The 20,429-nt window shown below is 44.0% G+C and overlaps 1 protein-coding gene across 1 annotated transcript in view; it reads left to right on the top strand.

The window, feature by feature from the left end:
• ZNFX1 (zinc finger NFX1-type containing 1) overlaps positions 1-17,029 on the top strand; it is a 44,530-nt gene extending 27,501 nt beyond the window's left edge. Inside the window, exons 10-14 of the mRNA XM_040330273.1 lie at positions 2,127-2,281; positions 2,380-2,525; positions 4,893-5,003; positions 8,580-8,675; positions 14,496-17,029. Coding sequence (XP_040186207.1) covers positions 2,127-2,281; positions 2,380-2,525; positions 4,893-5,003; positions 8,580-8,675; positions 14,496-16,940 — 2,953 coding nt within the window. The 3' untranslated portion in view covers positions 16,941-17,029. The remainder of the gene's footprint in view (positions 1-2,126; positions 2,282-2,379; positions 2,526-4,892; positions 5,004-8,579; positions 8,676-14,495) is intronic.
• The last annotated feature ends 3,400 nt before the right edge of the window (positions 17,030-20,429 follow it).

The raw sequence follows: 20,429 nt of genomic DNA on the forward strand, positions 1-20,429 counted from the left end.
ACAGTAATGAGTTGACATTTGCTTATGCGTTATTGGGTGGTTGTCTTTTTATTTTGATGTTCTTTGTAAATGGCTGCCTTGTTTTTCACACTGCAAGTTTAGATCAGTACTACAGTAATAAATATCTATGTAGGGTTCACCGCCACCTTCAACTCAATGCAAGCAATAGAATGTCAGTATGCCACCACATTCTACAGCATTCTGTAACACTGCATGAGCTGTTTTATAGCAAAAACAATCATATTATTCCTAAACAATTTGAAGAGTCATATCTTTGATCTTAAAGTGATTGTAAAGGTAGAAGGTTTTTTACCTTAATGTGGTCTCAGCATTAAGGTAAAAAGCCTTCAGTGTTCTGTCCCCCAGCCCCACCTTAAACTTACTGATCTCAATCCAGCACATTGCTCCTCACTGGCTCAGAGGCAGCAGCGGGAGACATTGGCTCCTGCTTCTGACGATCACTGCCTGTGAACCCCGCGGACCGATTGCCGCTGGAGTCCCGTGATCAGTCCCCGGAGCTGAAGAACGGGGAGAGCTGTGTGTAAACACAGCTTCCCCGTTCTTCACTGTGGCTCCGTCATCGATCGTGTGACCCCTTTTATAGGGGTACACAATCGATGACGTCACACCTACAGCCACACCCCTCTACAGTTAGAAACACATATTAGGTCATACATAACCCCTTCAGCCCCCCTTGTGGTTAACTCCCAAACTGCAATTGTCATTTTCACAGTAAACAATGCATTTTTATAGCATTTTTTGCTGTGAAAATGACAATGGTCCCAAAAATGTGTCAAAATTGTCCGAAGTGTCCGCCATAATGTCGCAGTCACGAAAAAAAATCGCTGATCGCCGCCATTAGTAGTAAAAAAAATTATAAAAATGCAATAAAACTATCCCCTATTTTGTAAACGCTATAAATTTTGCGCAAACCAACCCATAAACGTTTATTGCGATTTTTTTTTTTACCAAAAATAGGTAGAAGAATACGTATCGGCCTAAACTGAGGAATTTTTTTTTTTTTATATATATATATTTTTGGTGGATATTTAGTATAGCAAAAGGTAAAAAATATTGCATTTTTTTCAAAATTGTCGCTCTATTTTTGTTTACAGCGCAAAAAATAAAAACCGCAGAGGTGATCAAATACCACCAAAAGAAAGCTCTATTTGTGGGAAAAAAAGGACGCCAATTTTTTGTTTGGGAGCCACGTCGCACGACTGCGCAATTGTCTGTTAAAGCGACGCAGTGCCGAATCTCAAAAACTGTCCGGGTCCTTTAGCTGCCTAAAGGTCCGGGTCTTAAGTGGTTAAAGTGGTTTTAAACTCTAAAGCTTTTTAACTTAATGCATTCTATGCATTAAAGTAAAAAAAAATGCCACTGCCTGTTCCCCCCTCCCCAAACACCTATCTTAGTCCTCTAACAATTCAGCGTCTCTTTCCTCCCCCTCACAGGATGCACTGGGAGCTATTGACTCTTGTTAGCCCTTATAGTACACAGCTTCCTATGAGGTTACAATCAAGGAAGGGGGAGCAGATATTGGTAGCAGGGAACCCCAGAAAAGGAGAAAAAGGACCGCTCTGTGCGATACCATTGCACTGAGTGGGTAAATATAACTTAAAGCGGAATTCCAGCCAAAAATGTTACTTCCGCTTTTCGGATTCCTCCCTCCCTTCCGTTGTCACATTTACCACCTTTCAGGGGGGAGCAGATACCTGTCTTATTCAGGTATTTTCTCCCACTTCCCAGCATAGATCGTCGCAGTATCTACAGCGATTTATGCCATGTCCGGCCCCTCCTCCGTCCCCCCCGCTGTCTTCTGGGAGACACACAGGTCACAGAAGACAGCAGGGACCAGTGAGAACGCCTTCAGCAAGGCTTTACTTCCTGATTCCCTTATCGAAGATGGCAGTGCCTCTACCCGGGAGCCGAGGGACAGATCGGCTTTGGGTGCCGACATCGCGGGCGCCCTAGACAGGTAAGTGTACATGTATTAAAAGCCAGCAGCTGCAGTATTTGTAGCTGCTGACTTTTATAAAAAAAACTTTTAGGCGGAACTCCGTTTTTATTTTATTTTTTTAAATAAAAAAATACAACCGCTTTAATTTACTTTCTACACTTTTTAGGTACTGGATACTGCGCTACCAGCAGGATATCCGTGTAAAAATGTTGGTTCATGAAGAGAATTACCAAAAGCTAGCTGATCGTTTATCAGAACTTAGACAAAGACAAGACTTGCAGATCCTTCAGCAAGCTAAAGTCATTGGAATGACAACCACAGGTTAGTTGGTTTGATCTGCAGATGGACATTACTAGAGAATGTTTTTTCCCCCCATCTGATTGCTAAACAAGTCCATGCTTTGATTTCCCTCTCACCAGGCGCTGCCAAATACAGGCGAATCCTCCAGGAAGTACAGGCACGGATTGTCATAGTTGAAGAGGCAGCAGAAGTCTTGGAAGCCCATACCATAACCACACTCAGTTCAGCTTGTCAGCACCTCATTCTCATTGGAGACCATCAACAGGTAGAAACTCACAAATGTGCCACAACGCTACTAGTTTTCACTTTACGTGTATGTCAGGGAAAAGCTATTTTTTAAGTTTTGGTTAGCATTGGGAATGGTTAAAACCCCTCGTTGGGTTATTTTTTTGCTGTATCTGTTCCTTTCAGGAGATTTCCAATCACTTCTTGTCCTGGATACAAATGTCAAAGGCACCGTTGTACCTCATTTGCAGATCTCTCCTTACCTCCTATTCACCTGACAAATCTAACATTTTGCATTTCCTATTATTTTGTGTCCCAGAGACAAAGATCCCCAGGATAAATTAGAGCTGCATGATTCTGGTCAAAATGAGAATCACGATTCTTTTGCTTAGACTAAAGATCACGATTCTCAAAAACTGAATGCCAGAACCCCCCCCCCCCCCCCAAATAAATAAACATGTGATTTATCTGAAAATATGAATATATAAAAAACAGACCAGTGATATGTCTATAATGTTAAAGACCATATAACTCCTATGAAAAAAGCAGAATCAAACTTTGATTCTGCTTTTTTCATAGGAGTTATATGGTCTTTAACATTATAGACATATCACTGGTCTCTTGTTTTATACATCAAAAGCAGTACCGCCAGCAACCATTGGGTGGCGCATGGATACACACTACAGTTGTACAGATCTGTAAGCGAAGCCCAGGCATCCATCCAGCGGCGCAGGCTGCTGACGTCGGTTCCGATATCGGCGCAATTTGCGTTCCACGCTGGTTACGTGAAACAGAAGAATCGCGGGTCATCCCGCGGGGAGATCGCGGGCGGAGAGAATTCTCTCCGATTCTCTCCGCGATTAATCGTGCAGCTCTAGGATAAAAAGAGGAGGGGAATCTCCCCACTGGGAAGAAAATAGAAATGTGATCTCTACGAGGATTTGAAACGTCAGAGATTTTACTAGCTTTAATACATACAAATTAGGACAGTTAGAGTTGTCTCAGGCTTGATTTGTTTTGCCACAAATGCTTCAGTGCTGTCTTTTTATTCAAGGTAATATGAAGTACTACACGACAGTGGTACCTTGGATTACAAGCATAATTTGTTCCAGAAGAATGATTGTAATCCAAAGCACTCTTATATCAAAGCGAGTTTCCCCACAGAAGTCAATTGAAACTCATATCATTTGTTCCACAGTGACTTCTATTGTATGCAGTACCACATGTAGCCAGAGGTGGGGGGTGCCGGAGACACTCGTAAACACTCAGAAACCGCTCAGATGCATTCAGAAACACACATAGAGGCTCGGAAACACTCAGGAATGGAGTGCTTCTAATGCCGCGTACACACGATAATTTTTTCAGCATGAAAAAAAACGTTGTTTTTCAAAAATGTCATTTAAAATGATCGTGTGTGGGCTTCACATCATTTTTCAGGTTCTGAAAAACGACAAAAAAAAAATTCGAACATGCTGTATTTTTTAACGTAGTTTTAAACTATGTCGTTTTTCGGGTTGTAAAAAATGATCGTGTGTGGGCTAAAACGACGTAAAAAATCCGCGCATGCTCAGAAGCAAGTTATGAGACAGGAGCGCTCTGGTAAAACTACCGTTCATAATGGAGTAAGCACATTCATCACGCTGTAACAGACAAAAAAGCACGAATCGTCTTTTACTAACACGGAATCAGCTAAAGCAGCCCAAAGGCGAATGGAACTTCCCCTTTATAGTGCCGTCGTACGTGTTGTACGTCACCGCGCTTTGCTAGATAATTTTTTAAAAACTATGGTGTAGGCTATGTTGTTTTAATGATGAAGTTGGGAAAACTTTGTTTTTTCGACATGCTGAAAAACTAAGTTTTTTTTCATGCTGAAAAATGATCGTGTGTACGCGGCATGAGTGTTTCAAAGTTGTGTGAAATGATGAACCACAAGTACCGTCGGCCACCGCGAACAATGGTTTGTAGATCTCAATGGACTACGAGGGAGCTGGTGAGCGAACTGGTAGTTCACTGATCTTTCTTTAACTCTGTGACTGCCAGCCCATATTAGAGATACAGGCAGACAGCTTCACTGACAGTCTGAAGGACCTACAATCTGCTAATCATGGGTGAAATGCTTTACAGGCTCTTTAGAAAAAAATAAATGCATATTTTTTTTTACCAAAAAATTTCCATTTATTATAATTTTTTTAAATATAAAAGTGAACTTAGCCTTTAAAAAAATGATGATAGTAATTAAATAGATTATATAAAAATCTAAATCCAAAACCATTTATTTTTTCCCTTAAATTATTATGTCAACTTGTAAATGGAATATTTTCGACATTCATTGTAGTAACTAGCCATCACCATGTATGAATATGTTTCCTATTGGTTAATATGATGTTTGTTTTATATTCTATCTCAGCTGAGGCCAAGTGCAAATGTTTATGATTTGGCCAAGAACTTTAACCTTGAAGTGTCGCTGTTTGAACGTCTCATAGAGTCACAACTGCCATTTGTGCGTCTAAACTACCAGGTGAGGAAACCGTTACAAAGACCATGGTTATGATTTTTCTCATAGAACATTGACGTTTTAGGCTTCATTTCCATGGACGTTTTTACAGCCACTTTTTTTTTGCCTTTTTTACAGCTTAAAAACGCCTGTCCATGTTTGTTTATGTATTTATTTTTATTGAGCTGGAGCTCAAAAATGCAGCGGTAGCGTTTTGCGCGTTTTTGAGCGTTTTTTTTTAACGTCTGGCGTTTGTACAGCTCTAAAGCTGGAGCTTCAGAAAGCACTGGTCCTGGTGTTTTTTTTTGCAGCTTAAAAACGTCATGGTGGGCATGAGGCCATAGACTAACATGGAGAGCCGTTTTTAAGCTGCAAAAAACGCTCAGAAAAGTGGCTGTAAAAACATCCAAAAACGTCCATGGAAATTAAGCCTTACATGTTGCTAGAACTTACTAGACCCATCAATGTTTCCAAATGTCACTAGCTTTATCCACAGACTAGGGCGGGGAGGTGACAGAACTGGGTTCCTAAATGTAGTAAAGAAAAGTGAGGTTACTAACCTGGCTCTGTTTTCAGCAGTGCTGTGTAAATCTCAGAACTGGATAGAGCGAAATAGAAATCCTGTTGACAGGCAAACCATATATGCAATTATATCTATGAAGAAATAAAGGAAAATATTATTTTATATCACTTTCAGCCTAGGTTTACACTGACAGCGGGATTGAAATTGTGCGGGTTCGGTCCAACTTCTGGGGGGATTTCAGAAACATCTGTGCAGATGTCTATTGATATTGCACCCTGAAGTTGCCAAAAGTAGTACAGAAACTACTTTTGGGAAGCGATGCAGTGCCGCGAAGTCGGCGTCGCACCGGTTCGGACGGAGCCATTGCAGGCAATAGCTGCCGGTTTGGCATGTGATTTGACATGTCAAATCGTATCAATGTGAACCTAAGCTCAATTCATTTTCATGAGGTTGAATGGAAACCGTAAACAGATTAGATTAGTAAACAGTAAACAGATTAGATTAGTAAACAGTAAACAGATTAGATTAGTAAACAGTAAACATATTAGAAAAATACTGCATTGTTTACAAAAAGATGACAGTGTATGATATATGAAATTACCTTTTTTTATTCAATTTGCTCAAAAGAATTGTGTGTCATATCAAGAGACCATAGACGTGTGCACAGTGTGTGCCGGGTGTGCCTAGGCATTAGCATTATCCAGGAGAAGCACCAGGTGGGTGGTTGAGGTTCCCAGTGGCCATTGTAAATGCCCCCATTATATTAAAATCTAGGTTAAACTTTAGGAACACGTTACACTCATATTTTATGTATCGTAATATGCTCCCAATCAACTGGCACCCACCATCAGAACCTCCTTCCTGTAGGTGGCGTTCCTGTGTGTTTGAGCTTTGGGGGTGCACACGCTAATGCAATAGGCTGCGCACACCTATGCAAGAGACAATACAACAAATTAAAATTCTGAGCAAATTAAATAAAAAAAATACCCCACATAAATGTGGGGGTGGCCAGGATAACACTGAATTTTGTAATAGTGGCACATTTGACATATAAACATAGCAGTGTATATCAACCCCCCCCCCCCCTCTCTCTCTCATAGCACTGCCACCGTGTGAACTATCTAAAGCAGGGGTCTCCAAACTGTGGCCCTTTGTTAGCCTTAATGCGGCCCTTGGGGCATTATTCCATCCAATTTAAATGGGGCATTATTCTTGTTGCTGACACCAATGGGGCACTATTCCTCCAACTGACACCATCAATTCTTTCCATTAACACCAACGATGGGGCACTAGTCCTGCCACTGTCACCAAAGATATTTTATAATGTACTCCCACTGGGCACCTGGACATATTTTTTTTACTCCCAATGGCGCTAGTCTGGCCCCCCTAAAGTCTGAAGGACCATAAACTGGCCCTTTGTTTAGAAAGTTTGGAGACCCCTGATCTAAAGCCTCATACACACGATCGGACTTCCATCTGACTTTTCCGTGGATTTTGGTCCGAATGGCCGTTGGCCTTGAACTTGTTCTGCATACACACGGCAGGACATTTTCAGCCAACTTTCACCAAATTGCGTGGTTTTTCAGCTCTTTACCGCCACCCTTTGGGCAACTTCTGCTATTGTTGTCTGATGTTTAGCATTGGATCTCAGCATGTGTGTTTGTACTTTGGACTATACTCCATCAGACATTTTTTGCCGGAAAGTTTGAGAGCATTCACAGCGAACATTTGTCCGATGAAAAACCGAAAACAATTGTCCGATGGAGCGTATACATGGTCGGATTGTCCAATCAAACACGTCCGTCGGACCGTTGTTGTCAAAAAGTCAGATCGTGTGTATGGGCCTTAAAGCGGGATTCCACCCACAGTTTTTTTTTTTTAAAGTCAGCAGCTACTAACAGTGTAGCTGCTGACATTTAATAAGGACACTTACCTTGTCCTACGTGCCCGCGCTGATGGCCCCCGGATGCCGATCGCACGACTGATGCAGGTCCCGCGCCGCCATTCACACTAGGGGAAACAGGCAGTGAAGCCTTACGGCTTCACTGCCCATTTCCTACTACGCCTGTGTGAGTCTCGTGCCGGCTTGTGACACACACACAGTTCCCAGAAAGCAGCGCGCCCCATTCACTAGGAGAAGAAGAAGAAGAAAACATGCCGCGGTGCCGAAGAGGCAGATTACGTACTTCCGCATAGCAACAGGTATTTCGGGTGAGTATAATTATTTTTTTTTTTCACTTTTTTTTTATTTTATTTTTTTAGGACTTTTGGCCAAATGTTGTTTTCCTGGGTGGAACTCCGCTTTAAGAAGTAGAGTTTGGCAGTCTAATGCCTTGTACACACGATCGGAATTTCCAATGAAAAAAGTCCAACGGAATTTTTTCATCGGATATTCCAATTGTGTGTGGGCCCCATTTGACTTTTTTTCCATCAGAGTTTAGAAATGGAACATGTTTTATTTATTTTTTTCGATGGAAAAAAATCCTATTGGAAATTCCGATTGTCTGTGTGGAACTCCGATGGAGAAAAAAACTCGCATGCTCAGAATCAAGTTGACGCATGCTCAGAAGCATTAAACGTAATTTTTCTCGGCTCGTCGTAGTGTTTTACGTCGCCACGTTTTGGACGGTCGGAATTTAGTCTGACAGTGAGTATGCAAGACTGATGGAAGTCGGCTTCATCGGAATTCGGACGGAAAATTCCATCGGAAATTCCGATCGTGTGTACGCGGCTTTAAAGACGCATTTCTACTTCTGTCTGTGTTGCTTTTGGAGACTTTCCCTCGCTTCCCATCTGGGGACGAGGGTATTCAGGGACAGTGAATAAGGGGAAAAACAGTCTCAGACAACAGTAAAACCTGACAGGGATTCTAGTCCCCCCCCCCCATTCAAAACAAAGAAAAATTGGGTATATTTACAGATTACAGTTTTTCAGTAATATGCCATGGAACTTGGAGTATAGATCCATTACAATGTTTCTCTCTTATTTGTTCAAAAAGTATATTTTATACTTTTTGACTTCTTGTGCCTGGTCTGGTTTACCTAATTTATGACTTTTAAACATTTATGCCATTTTAGCATCGCATGAGGCCTGATATAGCTCGATTATTGACTCCTCACATCTACTCAGAGCTGGAAAACCACCCATCTGTACTGGAGTATGAAAATATCAAGGTGAGCAATAATTTTTTCTTTCAGTGCACAAAAAATGTATCATCTCCAGGCAAGGTTTAGTAATAGTTCAGCTTCGCTCTGGACCAAAAAATCAATGGGCCAGATTCTCAAAGGCGTTACGACGGCGCAACACCATTAGCGCCGTCGTAACTCCTCATCTGGCCCCGGGTATCTATGCGACTGATTCTTAGAATCAGTTGCGCATAGATACCCATTAGATCTGACATGCGTAAGGCTGTTACGCTGTCAGATCTTAAAAGTAATTTTTTTTCCCGCCGCTAGGTGTCGCATCGTCGTTTTCCCCGTCGTCTATGCAAATGAGGTAAGTACGCGAGATTCCCGAACCTACGCGCGTCCGACGCTGAGAATTTACGTTGTTTCCGTAGCGTACGCGACGCGTAAGGTTGCCCCTGCTATTAGCAGGGGCAACCAATGTTAACTATGGCCGTCGTTCCCGCGTCGAAGTTTAAAAAAAATACGTTGTTTGCGTAAGACGTCCGTGAATGGCGCTGGACGCCATTTACGTAAACGTCTAAGCAAAGGACGTCGGGGCGACGTCATTTAGCGCAATGCACGTCGGGTAATTTACCCGACGGAGCATGCGCAGTACGCTTGGCGCGGGAGCGCGCCTAATTTAAATGGTGCCCGCCCCATTTGAATTGGGCGGGCTTGCGCCGAGCGAATTAACGATACACCGCCGTAAGTTTACAGGTAAGTGTTCTGAGAATCAGGATGTAAACCTGTAAACCTGCGGCGGTGTAGCGTACAGCACATACATTACGCTGCCCAGGAGCAACGTTAATGTATGAGAATCTGGCCCAATATGTTGTAATAGCCACAAATAATATAAATCCACGTGTGAACCAAATGGCTTTGCAAACCAGTCATATAGCCAGATTCATAGAGAGTTACGCCGGCGTATCAGTAGATACGCCATCGTAGCTCTGATTCTACGCCTGCGTAAATTTAAGCGTATTCTGGAAACCAGATACGCTTAAATTAGGCTAAGATACGAGCGGCGTAAGTCTCCTACGCTGTCGTATCTTAGGGTGCGATTTTTCCGCTGGCCGCTAGGTGGCGCTTCCGTTGAGTTCGGCGTAGAATATGCAAATGACTAGATGCGCCCGTCGCAGTAAAGATACGCCGTTTCCGTAAGAGGTACGCTGGCGTAAAGATAAAGCTGCCCCCTAGGTGGCGTAGCCAATGTTAAGTATGGCCGTCGTTCCCGCGTCGAAATTTGAAATTTTTACGTTGTTTGCGTAAGTCGTCCGTGAATGGGGCTGAACGTAATTTACGTTCACGTCGAAACCAATACGTCCTTGCGGCGTACTTTGGAGCAATGCACAATGGTATATGTGCATGCGCCGTTCGTAAAAAACGTCAATCACGTCGGGTCACCAACCATTTACATAAAACACGCCCCCTCATCCTCATTAGGCGCGCTTACGCCGGCCCCATTTACGCTACGCCACCGTAACTTAGGAGGCAAGTGCTTTGTGAATACAGCACTTGCCTCACTTACTTACGGCGGCGTAGCGTAAATACGATACGCTACGCCGCCGGAAATATGCGCCGCCGTACCTGAATCTAGGTAATAATCTGGTCAAAGTATCAGTGATATCAGCATTGTGTAGCACGTAGCCTTTGCAGAGAACAGAGCTGCACGTCCAGCAGGCCCACCCAGAACAGGATGACTGCAATAAACTGGAGTGGATACAAGACCAGTCAGCCTACACAAAAATGGCGTGTACACACGATCCGTTTTTCAGATGAAAAAAGTCAGACTGACATTTTTTCATCGGAAAAAACAATCGTGTGTGGGCCCCATCAGAATTTTTTCCATCGGTGTAAAAAAATAGAACATGTTTAAAATTTTCTGATGGAAAAAAAACGATAGGAAATTCCTATCGTCTGTGTGGAACTCCAATCGGAGAAAAATCCACGCATCCTCAGAATCAAGTCGACGCATGCTCAGAAGCACTGAATTTTTTTCGGCTCATCATAGTGTTTTACGTCACCGCGTTTTGGACAGTCGGAATTTAGTCTGATAGGGGCAGATCCACATAGATCTGCACCGGCGCAGCGTATCTGAGATACGCTACACCGCCGTAACTTACCTGGCTTTGGTTTGAATCCTGAAAGAATTTGTGCCGTAAGTTACGGCGGCGTAGTGTATCTCTCGCAGCGTAATGGCGCGGAATTCAAATGCGGCAGGTAGGGGGCGTGTTTCATTTAAATGAAGCGAGTCCCCACGCCGAACGAACTGCGCATGCGCCGTCCCTAAAATTTCCCGCCGTGCATTGTGCTAAATGCCGTTGCAAGGACGTCATTGGTTTTGACGTGAACGTAAATGGCGTCCAGCCCCATTAACGTATGACTTACGCAAACGAAATACATTTTTTAAAATTCAACGTGGGAACGACGGCCACACTTAACATTGCGTACGCCACCAGATAGCAGCTTTAACTATACGCCAAAAAAAGCCGAACGGAAACGGCGTAAAAGAATGCGACGGCCGCTCGTACGTTCGTGGATCGTCGGAAATAGCTAATTTGCATACTTTACGCGGAATACGACAGGAACGCCACCCAGCGGACGCCGAAGAATTGCATCTAAGATCCAAAGGCGTACGAAGACGTACGCCTGTCGGATCTAACCCAGATGCCGTCGTATCTTGTTTTGAGGATTCAAAACAAAGATATGACGCGGGAATTTTGAAAGTACGCTGGCGTATCAATAGATACGCCCGCGTACTTTCTTTGTGGATCTGCCCCATAGTGTGTAGACAAGACTGATGGAAGTCAGCTTCATCGGAATTCCGACAGAAAATTCCATCGGATTTTATTCCATCGGAAATCCGATTGTGTTTTTCGCGGCAACAGAGAGCAGCAGTGACTGGTTTGTATTACGCACAGATCTAAAAAAAACAGAAAAAGACCACGATTCAAGTAAAAATACGCATGCCTCTTGTGTTGAGGCACAATTTTCAGTTTTAGAATAAAATCAATACAAATCCTCCCACTGACACCAATGATGGGGTATAAGCTGACCCGAATATAAGCCGAGGCACCTAATTTTACCACCAAAAAATGGGAAAACGTATTGACTTGAGTATAAGCCTAGGGTGAGAATGCAGCAGATACTGTAAGCGGAAAAGAGGGTCAACAATGCCCATTTGCAGCCTCACTGTGCCCATTGCAGCCTCACTGTGCCCATTTGCAGCCTCACTGTGCCCATTTGCAGCCTCACTGTGCCCATTGCAGTCTCACTGTGCCCATTGCAGCCTCACTGTGCCCATTGCAGCAAGTGACAACAAGTCACCAGTGCTAAAAACATGGGGGAAAAAAAGGGTGGAAGCAATTGGGGATCATTATCAGCAATGTGGAAATAACGCCCAGTGCAGCTGGACATAAACCATAACTGGAGAGTATGGATGAAACAGTTAAAAACAAACAAGATAGTCCAGCGCTCAATGGGTTATAAAAGCAGACAGCTTGCAACAGGACATGAAATATGCTGACAGTTTATTAGCTATAAATCATAAAACACCTCTCCTGTGAGCAAGCAAATAAGGAATGGGGAAGGAATGACATTAAATTGGTGAGGTTTTTAATTTCATTCCTTCCCCATTCCTTATTTGCTTGCTCACAGGAGAGGTGTTTTATGATTTATAGCTAATAAACTGTCAGCATATTTCATGTCCTGTTGCAAGCTGTCTGCTTTAAGACCCCTTTCACACTGGGGCTTTTTTCAGGCGCTTTGGCTTAAAAAAAAAAAGCCTGTAAAGCGCCTGAAAGAAGCCGCATCGGCAATCCCAATGTGAAAGCCTGAGTGCTTTCAGAGCCCTTTCACACTGGTAAAGCGCTGCTAAGACCCCTTTCACACAGAGTTTTCAGGCGCTTTAGTGTAAAAGCACTCAGGCTTTCACATTGGGATTGCAGATGCAGCTTCTTTCAGGCGCTTTTTTTAACGCTAAGACCCCTTTCACACTGGGGCATTTTTCAGGCGCTCGCTTTGGCGTTAAAAAAAAATACTCCCTCAATGAGAAGGGGGCTTTAGGAGCGGTGTATTCAATGCTCTTAAAGCGCTGCAAAGAAGCTGCTTGCAGGACTTTCTTTCAGGCGCTTTACAGGCATTTTTTTTAACACTAGGCAGCATTGATGGGCACTGGTGAGGCTGCATTTGATGGGCACTGGTAAGGCTGCATTTGATGGGCGCTGGTGAGGCTGCATTCGATGGGCGCTGGTGAGGCTACATTTGATGGGCGCTGGTGAGGCTGCATTTGATGGGCGCTGGTGAGGCTGCATTCGATGGGCGCTGGTGAGGCTACATTTGATGGGCACTGGTAAGGCTGCATTTGATGGGCACTGGTGAGGCTGCATTCGATGGGCGCTGGTGAGGCTGCATTTGATGGGCGCTGGTGAGGCTGCATTTGATGGGCGCTGGTGAGGCTGCATTTGATGGGCACTGGTGAGGCTGCATTTGATGGGCACTGGTGAGGCTGCATTTGATGGGCGCTAATAGGCTGCATTTGATGGGTGCTTCATTAAAATGGTGGGGTATACATGGGGGGTCAGGGGTGGAGCCAGGGGGGCTGCAAAATTAGGTTTCGCCTATGGTGTCAAAAATTCTTGCACCAACCCTGCACAGTCCACCCCTTCTAAAGTCTGAAGAATAGTAAACAGGCCCCTTATTGAGAAAGTTTGGAGTCCTTGGTCTAGTTGAAGGATCTTAGAGCAGCAATGGAAGCTCACATATTTCCCTAGCACAGATTTACAAGTATGAGGGTGTCATTGATGATCTTTGAAAAGGCTAGATGACTGGTTGTCTCCGATATTCCAGCCACTGACCTGTGGATATCAGGTCAGAACTTGCACTGCAAGCTACATTTGACAAACCGGAAACTAGCATTTTCAGAAGGGGGTTACTAATGACGACCTACACGTTACCCCAGAACAGGTTTATGCATGGTTGCTGTGTGCTGCTGCATTTTGGCCCAGATTCTCTAAAAAACGCCTATCTTTAGGCGGACGTAGCGTATCTCAGATACACTACGCCGCCGTAACTCAGAGGGGCAGGTCCCGTATTCAGAAAAAATTTCCGCTCTAAGTTACGGCGGCGTAGTGTATCTGATACGGCGTAAGCCCGCGTAATTCAAACTAGGCTAGTGTGGGTGTGTTTTATGTTAATGTACCGTGACCCGACGTGATTGACGTTTTTAACGAACGGCGCATGCGCGCGCATGATCAGTATCACGTTGATTTTTCAAATTAAATTGCGCCCGCTCAATGCCTAGTCGACGTGAACGTAACTTACGTCCAGCCCCATTCACGGACGACTTACGCAAACGACGTAAACCGTGAAAAATTAGACGCTGTTCCGACGTCCATACCTAACATTAGTACGCCTCATAGAGCAGGGGTAACTATACGCCGAAAAAAGCCTTACGCAAACGACGTAAAAAAATGCGCCGGCCGCACGTACGTTTGAGAATCGGCGTATCTAGCTCATTACCATATTCGATGCGTAAATCGACAGAAGCGCCACCTAGCGGCCAGCGTAAATATGCAACTTAGATACGACGACGTAAGAGACTTACGCCAGTCGGATCTAAGACAAATCTATGCGTAACTGATTCTAAGAATCAGGCGCATAGATACGACACCTCAAACTCAGAGTTACGACGGCGTATCTGGAGATACGCCGGCGTAACTCCTACGAGAATCTGGGCCTTTGCTCGTAGCCCTATGAAATAACCTCAGTGGAAAGCTTGTTATCCCTAACTTGCAATAACATTTCTTTTTTTTTTCCACATTTTAGGGGGTGTCATCCAACCTCTTCTTTGTGAAACACAGTTACCTGGAGCAAGAGATTAAAGATGGGAAGAGTCACGAGAACATTCATGAAGCTCAGTTTGTGGTGGAACTCTGCAAGTACTTCATGAATCAAGAGTACAAGCCGTCTCAGATCACCATCCTCACCACTTACACGGGGCAGCTTTTCTGTCTCCGCAAACTTATGCCGGAAAAAACGTTCTCTGGTGTTAAAGTTCATGTTGTGGACAAGTACCAGGGGGAGGAGAATGACATTGTTCTGCTCTCACTGGTCCGCAGCAACAAAGAAAGAAAAGTGGGTTTCCTTAAGATTGCCAACCGCATATGTGTGGCGCTATCTAGGGCCAAGAAAGGACTGTACTGTATTGGCAACATGGATATGCTGAGTAGTGTGCATCTCTGGAGCCTTATTCTTGGTACTCTGCAACAGAAGGGTCAGGTAGGAGACCACCTTATGCTCTACTGTCAGAATCACCCCGAGACACGTAATCTTGTAAGCTGTGCCAAGGATTTTAAGTCTGTACCAGAAGGCGGCTGCAACAAAAAATGTGAATTCCGTCTGGACTGTGGACATGTGTGCACACGTGTGTGCCATCCATATGACCAAGAGCACAAAGAATACCAATGCAATAAGGACTGCCAGAAAGTGTTATGTAAGGAAGAGCATAAATGCAAAAGAAAATGTTTTGAACCCTGTGGAGAATGCATGGTGGAAATGGAGAAGGTGATACCATCGTGCGGCCATCTGCAGATGGTGCCATGTAGCGTCTCTGAAAATAAGTTCAGATGCACTATGCCTTGTGAAAAGACCTTAGCGTGTGGACATCAATGTCTGAAGTCTTGTGGAGATGCTTGTGAAGTGCGTTGTCCAAAAGAAGTAAGTGCACAGCTAAAATGTGGTCATACTCAACAGATTAAGTGCTGGCAGAAGAGAGACCTAGAATATGGCATGCCAGTGAAATGTAGAAATCCTTGCAACGCAACATTAAGCTGTGGTCACCAGTGCGGTGGTACTTGTGACACTTGTTTACAAGGAAGATTTCATATGGGTTGCAGACATCCCTGCAAGGCTGTTTTAGTTTGCTCACATGAATGTCGAGAACCGTGCACAAGGGACTGTCCTCCTTGTAGCAGACCATGCCAGAACCGGTGTATCCATAGCCAGTGTAAAAAGAAATGTGGAGAGCGCTGTGCGCCTTGCAGGGAGCCCTGTTATTGGAGCTGTCAGCACTATAGATGTACTCGGCTATGTTCTGAACCCTGTGACCGCCCTCCATGCGATGCCCCTTGTGACAAGCAGCTTCGCTGTAAACACCCATGCATCGGTTTGTGTGGGGAGCCCTGCCCTGAAAAGTGTCGAATATGCAATACAGATGAAGTCACTGAAATATTCTTTGGATTTGAAGACGATGACGATGCATGTTTTGTACAGCTAGAGGACTGCAGACACATTCTTGAGTCTTCAGGTATGGATACTTACATGAAAGTACAGAGCGACCCTGAAGAGGGAATTGCAATTAAACTAAAAGAGTGCCCGAAATGTAAAACTCCCATAAGGAAAAACTTGAGATATGGGACTATAATAAACAAAACTCTAAATGAGATTGAGAAAGTGAAAGAACGAATACTTGGGCCAGACTCTGAGAGAAACGAAACCAGTATTAGACTCGGAGCAAGTCTACAGCAGTTGGTGGATGTAAGAAGAAGCTTTCCTGAAGAATATAAAGGATTACAAGAGAAACTGGACAATCCACGCACACAAATTAGGACTTTGCTTAACCTGGAAAATATGATGCGGTTCTATGAAAGGCTAGCAAAACTTACTAATAACATTAGTAAGGTTGAGGTGGAAGAGGAGTACGAGTTAGAGAATCGTTTACAGCAGATTAAGAAATGGCTGGAGAAGCCCCGTTCATTCCTCTCAGAGCAAGAGTTATCTGATCTGCAGACCGAACTGGCACGCTTCACTTACCTTCTTCAACTCCTTGTAAAATGTAAAGAAGCCAAGGTGAGGATCACACCAAACCTCCAAAAGGAGATACATTTCCTAAGGGATATATTAGAAAGCAATAAACAATTTACAAAAGAGAATGAAACCTTGGTGAAGACAAAATTAAAGGAGCTGGATAAAAGTCTTCCAAATACAGGACTCGGGATAACAGATGATGAACGTGTGTCGATTGTGCAGGCCATGGGTCTTTCCAAAGGACATTGGTTTAAATGTCCTAACAACCATATATATTGTATCACAGAATGTGGTGGAGCAATGGAGCAGTCCCAATGTCCAGAATGCAAAGAAGGGATTGGTGGAACAAGCCACTCGCTTCTATCAACGAACAGGCTGGCTTCTGAAATGGATGGCGCACAACATTCAGCTTGGTCAGAGGTGGCAAACAATATGATGAATTTCCGGGACCTTTTAGACTTTTAGACCTTTTAGCCCCCTAAGGTAGGGTGACCAAACATCCCTGGTTTCCGGGGACAGTCCCCGGACCAAGTCTGTCCCCGGATTGGATTTGTGCAGAATATAATAAAAAAAATCTGAATTACACAACCCCAGTCCGCCGCTTCTACTAGCTCAGGGGGTGTATTTTTTTCCATTATCTGTGCCCCTTTCTGATGATCATGTGCTGGTCGGAGTGGAGGGACTATTTCTTCAGTTTCGGGCGCATGCCCATTCATCTCCACTCGCTGTTCTTCTGCCTTGGCTCAAATCCCGGCCAGCCGCCTGCCTGCTTATCTCCTTGCCTTCCCTGGTGGAGTGATCTTCCTCCACTCCCCACCCAGTAGTAGCCAGGGCCCGGAGAGTAAGACTTGACAGGCTGTGAGGCGGGCGGCGGCGGCGACGGGTAGAGAGTCGCTGATTGCTACCATTACTAGTAAAAAAAAAAAAGATGTCCCCGGATTTCATTTTAAAAAATTGGTCACCTTACCCTAAGGGGGCACTAACTGAATTGAATGAAATTAAAGTAGAACTCCAGTGAAAACCTTTTTTTTTATGAAGTGTGGAAAGGTGTTTATGGTGTTTTTTTCTTTCCCCCCCCCTTTTAGTGTAGTCACCGGGACAAAAAGTAATGGGGATTAACACAAAAAAGGAAAAACAGTAGTAAGAAAAACCTAGCAGATCCAAACCCTTCCATGCTTTATTCCAAACTAAACTGTCTGGAATTCAATTTTAAACAAGAGTTTTGGCCAAATAGGTCAATAAATTAAGTCAAATATGTTAACTGAAAGATTCAACCCTTTTTGTAAATATTGATCATGTGTAAATCGTTTGGAACCTGCTTTATATATTAAAACAGAATAGTGTTCCAGCTGAAATTTCAAATAGACCTTGCAGTCAAAGTGTGTGCTTTGGCTGCTGAGAAAGTGGCAGACATGTTTTGATAAACTCGTATATGTTCTGTCTGATCAACTCAGGGTATGACATTTCATGTGTGATTTACTGCTGGAGGAAATGTTCAGGCAGCACTTGTAGAAGGCAGGCGAGTGACAGAAAAAGATCTACAAACTCTGATTATCCATGGTCCTGAATGCTATATATCAATGGAGATGTGGAAAATGTTTGCCATTTTTAACATTGTTAAAAAATCTCTTACGCGTAGCAAATTATCGCTGGAATTTTATGAACTGTAATGTACTCTCTACCAAGATAAATCTTACACAGAAAAAATCATTTATTTCAATACATTATGTAGAAATGAATTGTCAACATTGTGACTAATGCATTAATTTTATGAATAAAGCTTTATATATGAAATTTAGTGTAGTACTGGACTACATACGGTAAAAATATTCTGCCCATTGTGTTTCTTCCTTCTCTAACTTCTGTGCAAATACGTTTGTGTGGGCACAGCCGTCTATCCTTCCTGGAACTGCACATGCTGCAGCATTAGGCCCCATACACACGGGAGGATTTATCCGCGAATACGGTCCAGCGGACCGTTTCCATGGATAAATCCTCTCGAGGATTTCCGTGGATTTCCATCCGATGGAGTGTACTCACCATCGAATCGAAATCCGCGCCAAAATCCTCTGGCGATGACGTGTCGCGCGATTATGACGCGGCGACGTGCGCGACGCTGTCATATAAGGAATTCCACGCATGCGTCGAATCATTACGACGCATGCGGGGGATCCCTTCGGACGGATGGATCCGGTGAGTCTGTACAGACCAGCGGATCCATTCGTTGGGATGGATTCCAGCGGATAGATTTGATAGCATGTCATCAAATATTTATCCGCTGGAAATCCATCCCAGGGGATAAATATCCGCGGAAACAGATCCGCTGGAGTGTACACACCATAGGATCTATCCGCTGAAACCCATTCGCTGGGATTTTTCAGCGGATGGATTCTATCGTGTGTATGGGGCCTTAGGCGGTTTCATGCATCCAAAAATGTGTTGCATTTTCAGATGCATGGGGGTGCCATTAGGAATTGGTGTCACCCCCGCCTGCAGGTAAGTGTGCAATTTACACTTGTTCCCGGAGCTATACACACACACACACACACACACACATATATATATATATATATATATATATATATATAATAAACCTAGGCTAAAGCTTGGTTCACATGTAAACCGGCCACAAATTGCACAGCAACGCTGTACGTTCCTGTACTCCGTTTCAGGGACGAACCAGGGCAGAATTTTTGCCTGAAGTCAGCCCTGAGACAAAGCCAAAGACGCACAGTGTTTCTGTGCAGTGCTCTCCACAGATGCCCCAGAGATATGTGAACCGGCTCCATACAGAGCTGGTCACATTCTTCTGCTATGTAAATTGGATGCAGGGAAACCCACATCCAATTTGCATAGGTGTGAACCCAGGCTTAGAAAAGGTAAATGCATGAATAATTTTTATCTTATCTGCAAAGTTCATATTTAATTAATGTTAATACAGCCGTCAGCAATTGAAACAAAACAGAACTCCTACCATGATGATAGGCAAGTATCTGAAGTGCTTCCTATATACAAAAACTTTGGTTTAGGTGTGTTATAAAATGTGCAGTGATTGCATTATAAGGCAGGCCATAGATCAGGGGTGCCCAACCAGTGGCCCGGGGGCCACATATGGCCCACGGAGCCCTCTGATGTGGCCCACGACCTCCTGCTCTGGGATGGAATAGAATAGAATACTGTTATTAAAGGTAAATTTATTACTAAAATCACAGTGTATATACGGGCATATCTGTTCTGCAGTGGTTACTGGGCTGCTTTCAACTGAGCAGTGCAACTGCGGGTTACTTGCACTGAGCCATAGACTTCTTCTACCTGCGAGTTTGGTGTGCTTTCTGAAAGTGCACCACGCCTACATGATATAATAGAAGTCTATGGTAAAAGGCAGCTAACCTGTAGGAAAGCCACAGGTGAACCTGCGGTGCGGGTAAACAGCAGTGCATCAGTGTGAAAGCAGCCTTAGGCCTCTTTGACATGGTCAGTCCGAAACCGATCGGACCCTCTATTCACCTCTAAGGAGTGGCGGATATAAATGGACTTGTGTCTGTTTACAAATGCCTACCTCCAATCCGATCCTTTAAAAAAAAATAGTTCAGTGGGCTCTATAGAGTGGGCTGCCATCTACCCGTTCCGCTCCTTGTGGCCCGCAACCAGTTACAAAGTTGATTGCCTGGTCTTCAAAAGATTGGGCACCCCTGCTATAGATGATACAATATTCTTTCCTGCAACCATAGGTTGCAGAAAAGAAAAGTTCTTGATTCCCCCCCCCCCCCTCCATCAACACAGCCAGTGATGATGTGGGAATCCCTCCAGAGGAGCTATTGTGTTCTCCCGGGGTGGTGGGGCGCATGGGGAACACAGTGATTATTGTTATCCGCTATAAGTGCTGGTTGTACCCAACTCCATTGATTAATCAGCTTGGGTGCAATCAGCCTGCCTGTAGAAGGTTTGAATCTC

Source organism: Rana temporaria, chromosome 12 (assembly GCF_905171775.1).
Source record: "Rana temporaria chromosome 12, aRanTem1.1, whole genome shotgun sequence".
Classification (NCBI taxonomy): Eukaryota; Metazoa; Chordata; class Amphibia; order Anura; family Ranidae; genus Rana; species Rana temporaria.